The 18,948-nt window shown below is 42.3% G+C and overlaps 1 protein-coding gene across 5 annotated transcripts; it reads right to left on the reverse strand.

The window, feature by feature from the left end:
- Positions 1-535: 535 nt before the first annotated feature.
- misp (mitotic spindle positioning) lies at positions 536-18,181 on the reverse strand. Of its 5 annotated transcripts, XM_069186044.1 has the most exons (6): positions 17,979-18,181; positions 15,193-15,398; positions 7,460-10,166; positions 4,393-4,670; positions 3,219-3,257; positions 536-2,641 (listed from the first exon to the last, which is right to left on the reverse strand). In XM_069186044.1, exons 3-6 carry the CDS (start codon positions 10,032-10,034, stop codon positions 2,552-2,554), a joined length of 2,982 nt encoding a protein of 993 aa, XP_069042145.1. In that variant the 5' UTR covers positions 10,035-10,166; positions 15,193-15,398; positions 17,979-18,181; the 3' UTR covers positions 536-2,551. The 5 variants fall into 5 exon arrangements, with proteins under 5 accessions (XP_069042145.1, XP_069042144.1, XP_069042143.1 ...); XM_069186043.1 differs by lacking the exons at positions 15,193-15,398; positions 17,979-18,181 and adding an exon at positions 14,355-14,898 and having other exon boundaries at positions 7,460-10,163; XM_069186042.1 differs by lacking the exons at positions 15,193-15,398; positions 17,979-18,181 and adding an exon at positions 14,355-14,898.
- Positions 18,182-18,948: the final 767 nt, after the last annotated feature.

Raw genomic sequence — 18,948 nt, forward strand, 5'->3', positions numbered from 1 at the left:
AAATCATCAGAAACATGACATAAAAGGAATGAGACTTCGCTTCCAGCAGATTTTGTTTGTATTGTTATCGTATGTGGATTCTTTGCAGAGGTGTTCAGATTAATTTCACCAGTGATTAAAATGATCTGAGTTCTGGAGCACCATCACGAACATTTATGGGCACAGGTTCTGCATGGTTCTGCTCCAGTTTTGCTTTGGCCTGGTTTCCAGTTTCAGTGCCAGCCTGAACACGATTTAAGGCTGCTATCACAATGGATTTACAACAGCAAACTTTCAGAAGGCCATAACAGCATTTATTCATTTAAAGCTGATAATGAATCCATACACAGAGAACCACATCCCAGCTAGTACTGTATGTCATCGGATTTTGCTGTACCTTAGTGACGAACAGGGAGTACAGCATGTAAGAACAGACTGAAGTGTGCACTGCTGTGAAATAAGAGACGTCAATCAGTGTGAAAGGAGGGGGTCTGATACTTAGCCCATTTAAATTATAACACTGTACACACTGCAGAGGAAAGTTTAAGGACACAGATCGATTCCAATAATTTATTAATTACAAATCAGAAGCATTGGAAATATTTTTTAGACACAATATGACTGTAGGATTATAGAAAGGTTATGCATGCTATATATCTAAAACGAAAACGATTACCAAGCAGATAAAAAATAGAGTCCCTGAAATATAGAATTTCTTTATTTTCTGAGCCTATCCAAAGTTTTACTAGTAAACTTTGCAAGTCAACTAGAAATAAAAATGTGTCAATGTTTTGAGAATCGGAAGTACATCAGTCTGCATCTTGAGAATGTCTTTAGTCACATCAGCTGACCTTATAAACACACAGCATGTTTCTTTCAAGGATATACCTGCCATACTTTGTTTTAAGGTTAAATTGTGTTATTGTGACATCCTATTTACACAACTATTTACTAATAAGAGCATTACAATTTGTTCACATTTTAATGTTTTCACTGCTGCTTTCTGACAGTGACATCAACATTCTTATATCAACAGCTGTAAGACCAATCAGGAGAAAATAGCAAACCCATTTTCTTTCCAAATACTTTTTTCATTTAAGCCTGGTTCCAGAAAGAAAAGTTTTGTCTTAGTAAAACCCTTGAATTGTTCATTATGATGGGAAAATTGAAGTGTTCAATTTTTCATGACTAAATATAATGACCTGCGCACAGCATGTTTCTTAATCCAAACTATTAACCATAAAATATTTAAGGATTCTACACAGGTATAGGCAGCATTTGATGCAAAAGCAGAAAATCATGTCCATCTGCAAATCTAATTTGCAATTTTCAGAAACTTTCTATGCAAACATCAAACTACAAAGCTTTCAATAACATGCATCTGCAATCATTCTGTATTCTTCAAAATGTATCATTTTATATATACATAAACAATTCATTGCTATATTGTTCTAGGGAAGAAGGCAGTACAGGCTCATATGTGTTAAAACTCTCTGCTTTGGCACTTGATCTTTTACTGTGATATACACATATATGTTTGTACTGATGCTTGTGACCTACTCCCCCTTCTATAATGCAACATTTCTTGCATATCACATGTGTTTGGATTACAAAGTATCTCTTTTTGACTGCACAGCTCTAAATTACACTTAAAACCAGCTGTTTAAATCTGATCAGAATGATCTGGAGCATCACTTATGAAAAGGTTAAAATTTGATTAATATGGAATGTATTGGTATGAAAGTGTGTTATTGCCACACATTCAGATGTGCAAATGTAAAAAAGAGTGATATTTAATGATGTTCAGTTTCTTAATTTTGTAGAAATCCGTTCCAAATGAAGGCACATTGATTCAAGGTGTTTTTTCAGTTTCACTGTTAAGGAAGACTGGGACCACAGCTGAAGGCACTAACTACAAACTGACATTGCTTGAACTAGCAGATCAAGACATGTCAATACGCTCTTTTCAGGTAGTGAGAGCTGACCATGACAAGCCCAGCTCAGTAGGAAATTCAATGCAATGTAGGCAGCCACTGTCTCATCACTGACCTTTCCCCGAGAGAGCTCTGAGAGCCTCCAAGTTTATTTGTCACTTCCTCTGCTTCAATTGACACATGTTTTCCTCCAGAAGTCATAGCAGCAGCCTCTCCCCGAAAGCTCTGAAACAGTTTTCTCCTCGGGCCAGTTCGTAAAAGCACGTTGCACAATCCTGCTGCCCTATCCCACTGCGCATCTGCAGTTGTGCCTGGCTGACACCAGTAAGCCGGAAATCACAGCAGGATTGGGAGACACTGTAAAAAGCATGAGAATGTGGTGGCGGAAGTAAAGGGGGTAGCAGTGGGATATTAACCAATCAGTAGGACCATTCTCCCTCGGCTCTTTCCGTTTTTGCATGTTCTCCGGTGACCAAGAGATGAGGCAATTTTTCCACTGGTTGTGCTGTTAGGAGGGACTCGGTCATGGTAGCTGGGGAAGAGAGATTAAAACCTCTCCCTCCCTTCTCCCTTCCTCAAAAAAAAAGGCTTTGCCAGTGTAGCTCACCCCTGACTAACGCCAGCCTGCCTTCTCCCCTTCAGTCGGCAGCGGTGTTGGTATACATGCCCGCTTCCCAGAGCAGGGCGCGGGTGTTCTTGTGACGTGTCACACGTGTGGCCTCCAGGACCTGCCAAGCAAAATGGAGACAGAAGTTCGGGCAACTGAGTTGTCTTACTGGCATTCCAAGTACCACCCAGAGAGAGACAAGTGGGCATAGTGCCTACTGTCTACTATAATGACATTTGGTGTTCAGCCTGTTCAGGGCTTCTGCACACACTATAGTTCCCCTAAACACAGGTGTGTATGAATGATCTCACACTGCCTCTTTAATCCCATAATGTACCTCAGTGGCAATTTCCACTGAGAAAACTCTTTGGTACTAATGCTCACTGTTTCAAGTGGGAAAGGCAAAGCAAAAAAAAAGCTTAATTTGCTGCAGAAGGATGCATACATTTCAGTGTGCAGCAGCTCATTCTATGGAGCTGTTTCGCAGGATTCAAACCTTTGAATCCCATTTAAATGCTCCAATTTAAAAGCATCCAATCATGTTTTACGAGCATGACTTTCATTTATTTGAAATAATACTTCACTCCAGTGTCCCCAATGACTAATGTCCTAATCCTTCCTAAAGTGAACCAGAATCACAGAGGGCTACTTGGCAGCGCCTGCGCTTGGATTCGGACAATTTGGGAAACGCTCCTCACCTCATTGTTCACATCATCACTGGGCTGAATGCCAGCGTACTGGGGAGAGAAAAGCAAAATGAGAAGTCTAGTAGAGAAGTCCGATTCAATATACATCAGGAAATCGACTTTATAAACAACTGTTCAGCTAGACTAGACAGGAGCGTGGTCAAACATATTCCAGGATAATCAGAGTACTCTTACAGTTTGAAATGTAGGTTCACTAGACTTGACAACATCCAAGCGTTTAGTGCGCTGAAAGGGTATTTTAGTCAAAAATGTGGCTTAACACACTTGGCTGATGGCTGACTTCCTGGCCAGAGGGAGGAATGCCCAAGGGGCAGCTGCAGAGGTAGAGATGGGGTGCAGAAAGAGGTAGAGAAGGGGATAGTGTGTAGTATTCATAATGTTTTAGGTTTTTGGGATGATAATGAATTACTGACGGCATGGTTTTTACTGAACTTGGCTGTTGTCATCCCTCCCTAACTTTCATTACAAACTCCACTATAAATGGGAGAACAGTTTAGTTTTAAGAAACTGAGGTAAATATGAAGCAGATACGGCAGATTTGCTTTACTATAGTGAATCTGGCATGGCCGTTTTGAAATGTTCATATACTTTGATCTTTAGTTGCACAAAGCTTTCCTGTGCTTTCCTGCATTTTTCATATCATTAAATAAGCCGCTACAGGCATCTCTGCTACGGCCCCCAGAGGTAGAGGAATCAGTCACTCTCTCCAGTCAGATTCAAACATCATTCCAGCGGAGACACCACTCAGGATTGTGCAGCTGATTATCTCCATCATTTGCTATTTCCATACCAGCTCATGTGTCATCTCTTTTGTTGAATGGAGCTGCTTGAAGTTAATAATAATAATGTGATGATTTTAGTCTTTAAGAAAAAATCTGTTTTGTTCAGTTTCATTCAGAATGTTGTAATTTCTTAGTTATTGCTGCCAAGACCTTGTGCTTTATCAGCTTCTGCATGATTATGAGATGAAGCATAAGCCTTTATATACAGTGCTAAAACATGCACAGCCCTGTTTACGGCTGTTGTTTTTTTATTCAGTAACTGAATTCTTATTCCCAGTTATTCAACCCAGTAAGAGAGCTCAGATGTAATTAAAACCAGTAGAAAGGGGGCGGGCAAAAAAACAGCACCCCCCAGTTTTCTGTCCTGCATTCACACACATTACCTTCACACCGGACAACCCCACCCTCCGACTCACTGCGTTCTCCTCCAGCCTCTGTTTGATCCTCCGCTCCTCGAAGTTCTCCAGCAGCGTCTCCGTCAGCCCTTTAAGGGTACTGGGCTCACACCGGCCGTTTGGATCCATCACTGGGGGCTCACGGGGGGAAGAGGGGGCCTGGGGCCGCGGGGATCCCCAGGGCTGGGCTGTTACCATGCTTAACAGGGGCGCACGTGGAGCAAATCGGGGAGAGGCCAGAGGTGGGGTCGTTGTCTCTGGATTGTCTGAAAATGCACAGACGCTAATGAGCAAACGCAGAACAAGAAGGATCAAACAGCAGCTTTTGTACAATGACATCGACGTCCCCGCCTTTAAAAACAGAACCACGGGAGTTGGGGTCTGCAGCTGTTTGGTGTTGATTGAGTGTGCTTGTAGCTGAGGATGAAAGAAGGCAGGCGTGCTTGTTTAAAAAAAATGACAACCTGGAGGAAAAGGAAGCTGTATGCAAAACCTTGAGGAGACAGCAGAATCCCTTTATCCGCTGTCCTGTGACAAATATTTTGGCTTAGATTTTCGAGGGCTGACTTCCTTACCGGTATAACACTTGTTGCTGTTATGTTTAGGCCTATAGACCTGGCAGGTCAGCATTTTTTTGGCTTCCAGTTCAATCAGTTTTTCTATTAGATCATATGACACGGCTTTGGTGAATCAGCCATATACAAAATGTATCATTGATGCACACATTGACAAAAAAAACAGATTAAAGTGTTACATATAAAAAAGACAATTCTTTGTGGTGACATATAAAAAGATTGCCTCCCAAAGAACCTTTGTGATAGAAATTGCTAATGATATTATATGGAGTCCAGTAAATCCTAAAACTACAGCTAAACAGTTCCTGTAATGTTGGCTATTGAATATATATTTTTCAACAGTGGTAAGAAATATTTCTTGCCAGCAGATGTCACTGTTACTCAATAGCAAAAAATCCCCACTAACACCACTTCTATGACACTACAAAAAAAAGTCAATACTTCTAAAACAGGAAAAGGAATACATTGTTCTGAAAAGACGAAAATGGCAGTGCATATAACCATTTGGCCTAACCCTGCATTTTTACTCATTTAAAACAAGTCTGCGTTCATGCTGAAGAAAATATTTTTCTTCAATCATTAACTGAAGTCCAGGTCCTATTTTCAGTCAGGGAGTTTGTAAGGCACGAACAAAGTTCAGATACACTAATTAAGTTAACTATTCCACCCTCCTACTCCCAGAACGAATGATTATCACAAACAGGAGTTCTGCTAACTCAGTGATTTAAGAGAACACTCTGTCAGGATGTGGCCATTAAAATAGCAGACAATTGAGAGGAGTGCTGAGCTAGTGTATTGGAATGCAGTGAGCTCTGAACTGCCAAAGTATAATGAGTCTGTTGTGGTATTCTACAGTAAGCACATAAGATTTTAGCAAAGCATGCTAAACACTGGTTAAAAAATGTTAAAGTAGACGTTCATAGTAAATCTATGCAAATTAAATTCTTGCAACAACTCTTGCAAAACTGGCTGACAAATTTTCAGTGGTAATAGTTTAGGAAGGGACAGCTGTGTAGTCCACCAGGCTGGGAATGTAGACTGACCAGAGGAAGGTCCAGTGCGAAGAAAACTCAGCAGAAGATAGTCTACGGCCATTGTGGCAAGACAAGTTGTCAAGTACTGAATCTTCCAATCCTTTGCTCAGAACTCTGAGCCTGCAGCCATTATCTGGTGGAACTGTGTAACAATCAGTCCAAAGAACAGGTTGTCTCACAGTCCTTCAATGTAATTGAATGCATCGTATTTGACTACTTTTTAACTGGATTAATGTCTCACCTACTTTATATAGTAAGTACATATGTAACACTGCTTTCAGACACCCAGCTTGTAATATGTCACATTCATGGAAAAATGCATTGAAAAATGGCAACGATTATCAGAGGAATTCTGTGAATTTCATCTTCATTTTGTTAGGCTAAAGGCTGAATATATCTCTATCGGTGATCATTTTGAATTCTGAAGGAGGTTACTGAAATCTAGTCAAATGCCAACAAGATCTGTCAGGTGACATTGAGATGGAACTTTAAATTTGTGTTATTTTAAAAGGTTTTTAAAATTTTCACACTTAAATTACAGCAAATTGTTTTAATATGAGTAAACCCAGTGCCAATATCTAATTATTAATGGATTTACTGCACTTTTCCCATTCTATTGCGTGAATAATTATAGATGGACACTAACTAAGATCTGAGGTGTTGTTGTTGGCACAGGGACCAGTATTTTACACTTGGGTACACTGAATTATAAATGCACAGTTACATTTAGGGATTTGAGTTAGGGTTGAACATATTAAAATAATGCTCTAAATGCACTACAGTAGGTTATGAAGATTCCATGATCCTACCTAAGACCTGGACTATATCAAAACCTCAACCAACCTTCCATTTTAAATTATAAACCTGAAGAAGCCTGAGGATGTTTCCATCCTGCACTACTTTTAAAAATCTGCATTTGTCTGGTAGGTCTATTTTTTAATTAGACCTTAAATGAGTAAATGAGTAGAATTAATATATTTTTGGTCATTTAACTAGCAAAGTATGCTTAGGCTCAGGTGTCCTGCAAGTAAAGTTGTGTAAATCATGTGGACATACATTGCAACTGACAGGCGGCCATGTGGCCTCTTTTTAGCTCGTTTGCTTACTAGTAGCTAATTAATCTGAGGTTCTCTTCCAGTTGTTTCTCGAAAGAAATGTATTAAGTGGTAAAACTAGTTCCTTCTTTATTAGTATTTGCTTGCTTGTTTGATCGACTGTGGCCCTGCATCACATGAATTATATCAGAAAATATGGCTTTTACTCCAACGACTGATTCACTGAACAAAATCTCACCAGATATCTGAGCAGCTAATGGATTCTTTATTAAAAGCAGGAGCAGCAATGCTGCAGGGATCACCCAATCGTATTATGGACATTTCGTCAAGTATTCTGTTCAGTTATATTGTAGGTATATTAGCTAGATAGATATCATGGCATGTACCTTACCTAGCTTGAGTGGAGTGACCTTTGGCTTTGCATGGTCTACGGCATCCAGACCCCACAAGTGAGGCAATGTGGCTCCTTTATACCTCTCAACAGCAGGTGCAGGACCAGGCTCTGGTGCCACTTGGTCAGAAGCTGTCAGTTTCCTGTACTGCAAGAGAAGTGGGCTACTTTCTTTGCTCTGTTCTGCCGTGGGTGAGACAATTACAGGAGATGTCCTATCCAAACCATTCAAGTCCCCATCCCGAGAGGAAGAAAGCCCAGTTCCCTCCCTCAGCCTGCGGAGCTCCAGCTCTCGTTTCAGGTCCTCCTCAATCTCCAGCCGTATGGCCTCTGGAGTCTGGAGCTTGCGAGTCTTCATCTGGAACTTCTCATGCTGGCTGTGCCAGGGACGTTTTGGATCATGGACCTCACTGAAGTCCTGAATGTCCGTGGCTGTAGGAATGCCTGTCAACCCTTGGACCAATGGATATCTTAGTGAATCATTCACTGAATGTTCAAGAGACATTCTTCCAAAAGAATCTCTGACAGGAGTTGAAGATAATGGATTGTTCGGCATTGTTATGCATAATGACTCTTTGACTGAGCTGGGCCCCAAATGATCTCTGGGCAAGGTGAACTGCACAGAGTCCTTGACTGTTATCAACTGGGCTTGATCATCACCTACCACCAAAGGCGCTAAAACCTTAGTTACACTGATGTCTGGAGACTTCTCAGCTGTCGTATGCATCTTGGAAACTGCGGATGTCTTTAGCCCAACGTCCTTGTCACCAACTCCAGCTTCAGGGTTGGGTAGTTGATCTCCCCTGGAGAGCAGCGAATGTTTGATTTCGTGCTGCACTCTGTACTTGTTCTCTTCACTGCCCAACCTTTCTTTTTGAGGTTTGACTGGGGAATCTTTCTCGCGAGCTTTGAGAACATAGTCATTCTCATCAGGATGTCTATGTGGGCAACAAGGAGGTATGAAACCTTCTGTGTCTACGTTGTCTTTGTCTTCAATTATTAGTGCAACTTCTGGAGTGAGCCTTCCGTCTTCTGTACCTGATTTGGACTTTGTGGCATCTACAAGCTTACCAGAAAGGCTCATCCTGATAGGCATCACTGGCACCTCATCAGGTTTCAGCTCAAACACTCTCTTTCTCTCCTCCAGTTCCTGAGGCGTTCCTCGATCATACAGCCCTGCAACCTTGCCCTCATGTAGCAGGTCCTCCTCTCGGCGAATCTCTCTCTCAATCTCTCGCTGAATGAAAAAACTCACTCGGGCTTTCTCCTTGGTCTTGCCCACTGTGGGGGAAGAGGTCTGACAGTCTTGGGAGAGAAAAGGCTTGGTCTTGATCTGCACTATCTCCTTGCTGTCAGAACGCAAGATCCCTCGTTCCCGCCGAAGATTCTCCTCTCTCTCCTGGGCAATACGGATCTCCCGTTCGATGGGAGTCTCTGTCTTTGTTGGGGTCTTGGATACTAGAACCTCATGGGAAGTACTGCTATCACTGGCATAGCCCCCACCCAGGTCCAAAGATAGCTCTCCTAATCCAGAATCGAGATCATCAAAGCAGATATTTTGCCTCTTACTGCCATTACTGCTGTCCGCCACCAAAGATACGGTGACCCTTTTGCTGGTGAACACCTCATCCACGGGTGTGTCTTTCTCAAAGTATTGTTTTTGGGGTAGGGCAGGCTTTTCCTCCATTTCATCACCTTGATTTACTTTCACAGCAAAGGTGGTCCTTTCTTCCATGTGAGGAAATGCTTGCAACTTTGGGGTCTGTAATTGCTGAGGGCTTTGGAGAAAAGGATTCTGGTTGGACCTTTCCATCATGAGGAATTGCTGACGTGCTGCACTGAAGTCGATCTGCTTAGTGTCAATACTCTCAGACTCTACCATGTGAGAGGACTGCTCACTGGGTGTGTTATAGTGGAGTGCAAAACCTTCCATGAGTCTACTGGGTGACTTGGTTGTATCTTGTATCTGTAGAGTGTTCCACTGTTCATTGAAGGTGGAGCTCTTCTTTGGTGCCTGGCTGCGGATGATCTGCAGCCTCTCGTACTCCAGTTCCTGATCTTCCAGGGGGCCATCACCATCAGTTATCCTGTAGCGGGCGTCTCCATTCTCCTCAGCAAAGAGTTTGTCTGGCTTCTGCTCTTCATGATATGCCCGCAGCTTGAAGCCATTTTCTACCCTTAAGGTGGCAAGCTTGGCTTCCCTCTGAGGAGAAGACATCCAAGCTTCAGTTTTTTCTGCTTCTTGAGTGGTGTCTTCAAAGGAATAGAAACCAGTCTGTGGACTTCCTGGACTCTCTGGGCTCTCCGAATTCCAGTCGTCCTTCTCTTCCACTACTGAGACCTGTCTTGCATGTACCACCACTTCCCCCATCCTCTCCTCTTGGCCTGGTGTGACTGTTACCGAGGGCTGGGACCAATTCACTAGGATATGCTCCCAGGAGTAGCTGTTTGCATCTGACTGCATACCACAACCGTTTTCTAGAGAGCTTTCCAACTGATCTTGTGTTGTTTGTTCTGTCACCCCAAGTCTGGGAGACAGGTTTCTCATCATCCATCTCTTGGGATTGCTCTCCATTGGTGTCCTTGCTTCTGAGTCTCCTGGTACAATCTTGGGCAGTTGATGCTCAGAAATAGTCAATGCCTATTCTTCTTCCCCATTCCAGGACGACTGAACCTGTTGACCTGCAGCCGAGTCTGTTGACTGCTTCTGTCCAAAAGAAAAAGTAAGTTAGTATGCATGTACAGTACATGGTGTCTTGTGATTTAACGGGAATTATTTTTTACATGTCGAAAATAATAAAGGTGATCAGGCCAATTCACATCTTCTGTCTGTGCCAGAACCAGAAACTAATTTTGATCATATTGTGTGTAAGAGCAATGGGCATACAACAGAGTTCTGTGCTGCTTTTCAAAGGGTCATTCTCTTGTGACTCTTATGTCTGCTGTGTTATTCATCAGCTCCTAGGACCCTGAAGTGAAAGTATAAGGAGCACCAGCTAATTCGTTTATTACCTGACAATAAAAATACCAACTACACCGCTGTAAGCTTACAGCCTACTGCATGAAAATCAAATGAAACACAGGCTCAAGGTCTCTGTTTATCAAGGGAAAATGGATTCAAAAACAAAAAATTGTCTGATAATGGATGGGACCACTTCGATTTGCTCATTTTAAAAGCACTGCAAACTAACACAAGATCAGTATCAAAAAAGGATACATCATGGTTGAAAAAGGACATCCCCTATTGCAGTTTAAGCTGCTTAGGAACAACAGAGGTCTCAGGTATATTAAAGATACAGCTATTTTTTTCACATTTTTTAGTAATCCTTACTAAGCCACAGCATGACTGAATTCAGGAAATCAACCAGGAAGTATCTTATTTCTGGTAATGGCGAACATGAGATTTTAGATAAGCACGCAGACTTATTATTGATTATCTCTTGCTGAAACAGCACATTTTCAAATCCATTTAAGCTTTAATGAGCTTATTGATCAATACCCAGCAATAAATATTCCCGATAAGCTTCTTAAATACAAAGCACCTGACTCAAAAATTCCAAATTCTAACCTGGGCAGTGGGCAGCACAGTGATGCAGTGGTTAGCATTTCTGGTAGGCTAGTAGGTTACTGGTAGGTTACTTGGATTCTGGGAATCCTGCACTGGACTGGCATCCAGTCCAGAGTGTATCCTGTCTTGCATATGTTGCTTGATGGGATAGGCTCATGTGAAAAACATGCACCTGTCACAAATGCAGGCATGACAAAGTTGAAAGTTCTGTCACACTGGTCACACCTCGTGCCTCATTGAGTGTGTCAGACATTCCTGTCAGTCTTGTAAAACTGCAGGCTTATCCATGCTTTATAGCTCTTGACAAGAACACTACCTTTTGCCTGGATTCCTGGCACGCCACTCTGATAACATCGAGACTTCTCATCACCTTACTCAGAATTTGGTGCTACTTCCTGGTATGATCATAGACCTATTACAGAAAATTCCTGGCCTTTGCACCTTCACCCTGTGCATCACAAAAACTCATAACTGGCAGCCCACTGAGGCTCAGAAGGTGGCCAATACCTGGATGGAAGACCTCCTGGGAAAGCGAAGGTTGCTGCTGGAACAGGTGCTAGTAGGACCAGTAGGGGGCGCTCACTCTCCAGTTTGTGAGGGTGCTAATGCCCCAATTCAGCGATGGGGACACTATACTGTAAAAAATGTGCCGTCATTTGGATGAGACGTGAAACTGAGGTCCTGACACTCTATGGCCATTAAAAATCCTCAGACTATTCTCGAAACGTGTAGGGGTATTACCCTGGTGTCCTGACCAAATATCCCTTTGGCTTTTACCAATCATGGCCTCCTAATAATCCCCATATCTGAACTGGCTTCATCACTCCGCTCTCCTCCCCACTGAAAGCTGGTGTGTGGGGAGAGAACTGGTGCACTCTGGCTGCTGTCACATCATCCAGGTGGGGGCTACATATTGGTAGTGGAGGGGATATCTAATACTGAAGTTCATCCCCCACCTGTGACAGCTGTTATGCTCCAGCCATCCCACTGCACAGCAAACCGGGTGAAGTAAGAAATGGCTTCACCGGTTGAATAAAGTGTGAATTTTAGGGAGGACATTGTGCAAACCCAGAGTGGAATTTAGACATGGCAGTGGGGTTAACACCCATACTCTTCCAAATGCGACCACAGAACAAAAAGCAGGCAGGGCCTTGGATTACTGTCTCATCCAAAGGACATCACCTCTTACAGCACAGTGTCCCTGGTCACTGTTCTGGGGCTCTGGTTTGGAAATTCTGGTCCAGAATCTGGTTCACCAACGCTTCCAACAGCTGCTGAGTTTTACCAGGGGGTCTCCCACTTCAGTACGGACCAGGCCTGGCCTTGTTTAGTTGCTGAGATCTGAAAAGATCAGGCTGGAAGATGCCAATTCTTCTCATGTACCTAAAAGAAACAGCAGCACCGATCCATGCAGTCTGCTCCCACATGCAGACCCAGAACAGAGCCTGACCAGTGTATGTCCAGCATCTGCTGCTGACACCAAAGCTGCTCCAGAACATTATTTCTCAGCAAAAGCTAGGGGAAGCTGACTGTCTGCTTCATTTGTCCCAGAGTGGTTTTGAAGGAGCTGCAAGGCAGAGCTGTGTGCAGCTTGTACTGGACTGTGTATTGCTGATGCTGATAAGCCCTAGTCAGCACGTGGATTCCTGGAACTCAGCTCCTTTGGAGGGTCTCATTGGTCCAGCCTGCCGAGGTGGGGCAACAGAAGCGCTCACAGCTGCTCCACTGTCCCCCACTATCTCATCTTCACAAGAGAAAACATTTCGAAGACCAGAACCCGCTGGGACTTTTTTTTTCTAGATACTTTTCTAGATCAGTTCAAGATCTGGAACAGCGCAGGAACACAGAGGGGGCTCAGAAGATGACTCATATCTAAACCTCAACGCTAGATTAATTTACAAATAAAGTCCAGCCTTGTCTCTGTTTGTTTTTTTTAAGGAGATTCTTCTGCAGCTGAAAATGTGTTGATTCGGTTTACTTCCCTCCATTTTCTAACTGCTTTGTGAAATACGGGCTGACGGGGGAGCCGGAGCCTGTCCTGGCAAGCAATGGGCACAAGGCAGGGTACACCTTGGACAGGACACCAGTTCCCATTTCATTCCATTCAGCTCTAAGTTTGTCTGGTTTCACAATGAAATTATGTTTAAAAAGACTGTCAACTAATGCCTGTCAGAATTAAAGCAATCAGAAAGCTTCACATTGTAACAGAACTGCTGGAGTACTGAAATCCGTGTAGATATCGTCAAGGGATCCACTTGTGGTAGCACAGATTCTCCTTGACCAAATTAGCCTTCTATATTTGAATTACACACCTTGATTAAAAAAGGACATAAATAAGTCATTTACTGTAAAATGTTTCAAATTGAATTTGCAGGAGAAAAGAAAAAAGAAAAAGGATAATTGACAACTTTCAAAAATAATGTGCCATTATTAATGACTTTCACCTTGTGCAAATGTCAGTAGTGCACAGAGAGGACAGAAGAAATTTCACAGTTGATGGCAGGAAGTGTCTCTTTATATTTCCTATTGGTTCATAAGAAACTGGATCATTTCTTTAACACTTCTGGTGTGTATATACTCTTCCAATTTTGTTCTTCCCAGATCAGAAAGCCTTATTTTTCCAGCACTAGTGCTGTCTTGAATAATAACACTTGCCCCGTTTTCCAGGGACACCCACACAGTTTCCTCGATTGATCTTCCTCTATCACAGGCAGTGAAGACAAGCAGCTACTGCGAAGGAATCATTTCACACTGTAGACAATTCAATGTGCAGCAAAGCAGCGGGCTTTGGGATTTCAGCATATCTGCACGTTTCTCTGTCATACTGCTCAGTTCCACCTCTTTCATGCTAATGAGAGCACATGTGAGGCAGGCCCATCTTTACTGAATTGAAATTAATTTAATTACAACTGAGCTGAGCCTATTCCACCCTTCTGAATGAAATCAAATGGAGCATTGAGCTATTTACAGGATAATTGTAGCTGCTGAAGAGCTGTTTTAACAGTGCTTGGAGGGCACTAGAGTTTTATATTCTCTCCCTTTCTAAAGGCAAGAGCTCCAAAATCCAGCAACATAATCACAGGCCATATTTTTGCATTTATGAAAAATTGATTCCAATTAATTTTATTACTCACCAATCAAAACTTGTAAAACATTGTTCTACCTAATACTTGCAGGCAGTAACAGAAGATTCATATTAAAAACTCACAATTATGGTTAGTTTGGCAGGGAGTAATACATGACATTTTTAAGCCTTCTTCCTAATCAACACGAGCTTCCCTACAGAATACTCTTTTAATGTTAGCAAGCAAAAGCCAAACTTCTTACCTGCCAGTCAAAGAAGTGTGAATAGTTCTAGTCTTATTCTTCGCTCCCGAGTGCAGTACACCTCTGTATAAGCAGTGCTCTTTATCGTCCTGCACTTGGCTTAGGAAAGGAGTTTTGAACGTCTGAATAAAAAACCCCAGAACTCTCCCTCTTCACCTTTGCTCTGTCTCTCAGTGTATTGCAAGTCGATGTGACGCCTGTCTGTTTTTTTCTGTGCTGTATGTTTGTTACTCCTTTTCAGGCAAAGTTCAGAGCATATCAAGCGAGTTTAGTTAAAGCACCACACCCTCCCACCAGAGACTGCGCGAGTGAGAGACCCACTGAGAGAAAACACTGGCAAACGTCTGAAAAGAAAGATAAACTAGACCTAGAAACTTGGGTATTCGCAAGATGAGCAACAACATGGAAGATTTCAGCCCGGAGAATACATAACGCAAAACCATTAAAAACTTGATTATCCTAGAAAGGTTCCGCAATGAGTTCTCTTGTTGGTTTAGTAAGCCTCTAGCTACCGCACTCACGATTAGTGACGTGCTCCTTCCCTTGCATGAGTTTATTGTGGGATTAAAGTAGCCTATGCTGGAATTACACGTGATAAATGACACATCTGGAAAAGTGGCAAGTTGGCAAAACACGTTTGGCTTGAGAGAAAGGATGCTAGCGTTAAATAATATAAATAAGGCAGTCCCTGCATCGCTCCGAAGCCTTTGGCGCCACCTCGTGGTAAATGATAAAATAATAATCTCTAAGTACAAATTGGCAGTATTTGGAAACCTTATTAGTTCATTATGAAACAAACATAGATAATTCAGGGCATTTTAGTAACACTAGCACTTACCTTAGAATATGTATATTTTCTTCGTTGTATTTTTATATGAACATTTATACCTGCATATGTAGTATACTGAGAAAAACCGTGATGACATTTATCCACTGCTCACAAGGACACCAGGGTCTTTGACCAATGAACAGCACTCTCCAGGGATTAGGAATAATGTCTTTCTCCTCAAAGATGCTCATAGGTTTCTGGAGGTTACTGTCAACCTATGGAGCCACGGGGATAAAACATTATGAGCTTTAGTCTCCTAGGACTGAAATTGTGCAGTGCAGGACAAAACGATTGCATGACATTGCTCCTGTTGATTTGAAGATCCTTGGTCAGTGGTAAGGATTTTGAAGGTGTGTGCATCAGATGAAACAGTGCACTGGGGATTTAACCCTGTAGAGAGAGATGCAAAGAGAGAGATCTCTCTTGTTTATGAGAGATTATTAAATTCCGAGGCATAAGAAAAGAACGTCTGAGAGGCAATTTGAGTAATCAGGGGTTCTCACTATATAACCAGTTACAATTCAGCAGATCACTCCCTTGAAGGTAAAGGTCTGAACAGTTTGCTTCACAGTCCACAAGTTCTTTTTAGTTTCCCCAAGACTGTCTTATCTATTTTAAGGACTGTTTTGAGGACAGAGACGGAATGAACAGAAAAATTGAGTAATCAATTTCTGTCTTGGAAATTACTGAAAAACAACATAATCCTCATAAACCAGGAAAGACATTTTGAAAACCAAGAAATGTCCGTGATGTTAAAAAGGAAGATAATAAATTGTTTGCTTTTTTATCTTGATGACATTAACTGAAGTTTCACCTCTAATACTGGCAGATTAAAAGGTATTTTACAGTCATATTTTTGCAGTGCGTTAAACAGGAAGGCGAGGAGGGCTCTGGGTCCTTGTTAATGAAGTGTGTGATGGAGATGAATATTAGTGTGATGTAGGGTTCTGTGCTCTGACTGCCCGTCAGTGGCCATGTGTGTGAACACTTGAGTGTGTGTAGGTGGTGGTGGGATGTGTGTGTGTAGGGGGGTGCTCAATACCACCCGGTCTCCCAGGCAACAGGGGGTCAGGGAAAGCCCACAACAAGCAAGTAGAAATCTGAGGAGCAGGAACGGGAAAGAGGGAAAATCGTTAAAAATCTGTTGTGGTTCCATGACCAGATGTACCAAAGGATTTCAGACAGAGTGTGTGTTACAAAATTTCAATACCCTTCCAAGTCAGCGTAGGTAGTGGGATGAACAATAAGCACTTTCTGTAGTGGAGTTTGTGGAACTTTCAGTGGAAGAAAAGCACATTTCTGGGAAAAAAATTGAACAGAAATGGTAGAATTATTGTGCCGGATATTTGCTTCACTTATTTTTCTTTTAATAGCCACCTTTCTAATATGCTGTAGCGGACAGCCATGCACTGAAAAAAGGACAAATAAAAAATACCAGATAACCTCACCACAAATGTGAAAACATAAATACATAAATATGCTTCAGAATAAATTGGAAAATTTCCCCAGTTCTTTAATTTCACTCACCTCGTCTCTCCTGCCTCTACTGCTGTTAATACACATCCTGTTAAGTGCATTTTACTGAGAGACAGACAGGACTAGTCACATCCACAAAAAGATAATAATAAAGATAATAATAAGAGAATTATTAGAGTGTGTTGTGTGGATTACAATGTACACATATGCCTCCGCTATTCATTTGCAAAACAAAGTCTACTGTGCTACACTGTTTCTGTGCTCTTGTTTTTTGCTATTACAGTGTGTGAAAAGATGATAATCACTTCATTTCACACCTATCAAGCAGACAATTTAATCAAACTTTTTTTTAAAATCATATTCATTTTTTGCGTGCAATTTGGAGATGATCAAATGGGTCCAAAGTTTATATTAAGGTCACTTCATTCTCTAAGCAACTTTACAAGACCAGCTGACTTTATAATCAAGAGCAGAAATCAGTGCCTGAATTTATATTGTTCAAATGCCCCCACATTAGGTTTCTCACCTTTAAGACGGTGTCATAGTTCTGGAGATGACCAGATTTCAGTTTAGATTTCTCTATTTTTGTTATGCTCACTGTTATGTGTTTTTCCAATCACAACCCAAAGCTACAAACCCAGCGACCTGTCTCAGGGGAGAATGAGAAACCGCAGGCAGACTCCTTTGAGTCACACGGCACCACTACCCAGCTCCATGCCAGAGATTTAGTGCCAATCAGAGGGCAGCCTCGTCCTCCAGTGACCTCATCATATATCTGCCAATCCCCAGGAAGCTGCAGGGGGTGCCGTGTTGCTCAGAGCTGAGACAGTCCCGGCCAGCTCATCCTACCATCCCCTCGGCGATGCTCAGATAATTAGGTACCACTATCTTGGGTAGGGAGATGGCACAGACTTGAACCCGTAATCACAGAACTTGACATGCTCTCAGATAAGCTTCTTTACCTGTTGAGCCACACTGGAAACTCCCACAAAATTACTTTCCCACTGAAGGTACAGCTTTTGGCATAAATATTGACAATCATTTGTATCCTAATATCACACAAAATGATCGCTCAGGCAACATGACTGGAAAATATGTATAGTTTAACCAATGATATTCACTTATTGCATTTACTAGAGTAGAAACAGCATGCCGGTACTTAGGGTTGAAGGTACGACCCCCATGGACTCATTTTAGTGTTTTAAATGTTATAAACAGTGACAGTTAAAAATTGCTTATCTAACACCACTGGTCTAAGGTAAACTGAGAGTGATAACATGGTTTACGATCGGACAGCAGGAAGTTAGTCTTGTACTCACCTTTTCAAGTTGGGGGGCCGTTACACCAAGGGTCTGAGTTCAGTTTTCCATGGGGTTTTTTTTTGCCCAGGATAACAGGGCACTGGTACGTAAACCTTGGGAAAAATTTATTCCAATCGTAATGATGGTGCTGGCCTGGCACTGCTGTTTGGATCTCTCACCGTCTGTACCTTCCCTCTTGTCAGTGCCCACGGTTCAGGAGGTATTAGCGGGCTCAGTGGGTGCCCAACAGACAATGTCAGAGTGGCATGATCAAGTCCCCTGTTTATTTCCGGCCTCACCACACGCTTGCTGAGCACAGAGGAATTTTGCTGGAATGCTGCTGACGGTCAGCAAGCTGCTCAGACAGAGCAAACAGCCCCAGCCGTCCCCTCTGTGGCATTGTGAGACTAGGCTTTGTGTTGCCTGTGGATGCTGGCCCTGAATGAGGTAGGCCTTTAAGGAATCATCTCGATCGTCCTCATTCCCCTGTGGCACTGGGGTCATTCCCCTTCAGAGGAACCGAGGGCCAGCTTGGCATTTTAAGAACACAGGATCAATGATGATAAGGATAAGATTTGAGGATGCAAAGCGCCATTCTAAGATGATGAAATGCCTAAAGAAAACCTTGGAGTCGCACAGAAAATGCACCATTTTCCACTGTTGGGAGTGCTCCAGGAGGCTTGACACCCCAGTTGTAAAATAGGAAGAATAGATCTCAGTGGAAATGCAGCTGCCAGATTTTGTGTCAGAGTTTTATTAAGCAAAGACACTGTTGGGATACTATTTGCCGATGTGATTTCCTGTCCCTTCATTGCTCGAAGGCATTACTTTCATCAAAAAGTGAAACCATGACCCCTTTCTCAGACTATGTCCAACATTCACAGTTCACCAAGACAAAGAGGAAGGTTGTGCTGGTGAAAAAAGCTGCAAAACGCCTAATTGTGAAACATTCTTTACATAAGCGTAAGACATAGCATTTTTCTGATGA

This window comes from Lepisosteus oculatus, chromosome 29 (assembly GCF_040954835.1).
Source record: "Lepisosteus oculatus isolate fLepOcu1 chromosome 29, fLepOcu1.hap2, whole genome shotgun sequence".
Lineage (NCBI taxonomy): Eukaryota > Metazoa > Chordata > Actinopteri > Semionotiformes > Lepisosteidae > Lepisosteus > Lepisosteus oculatus.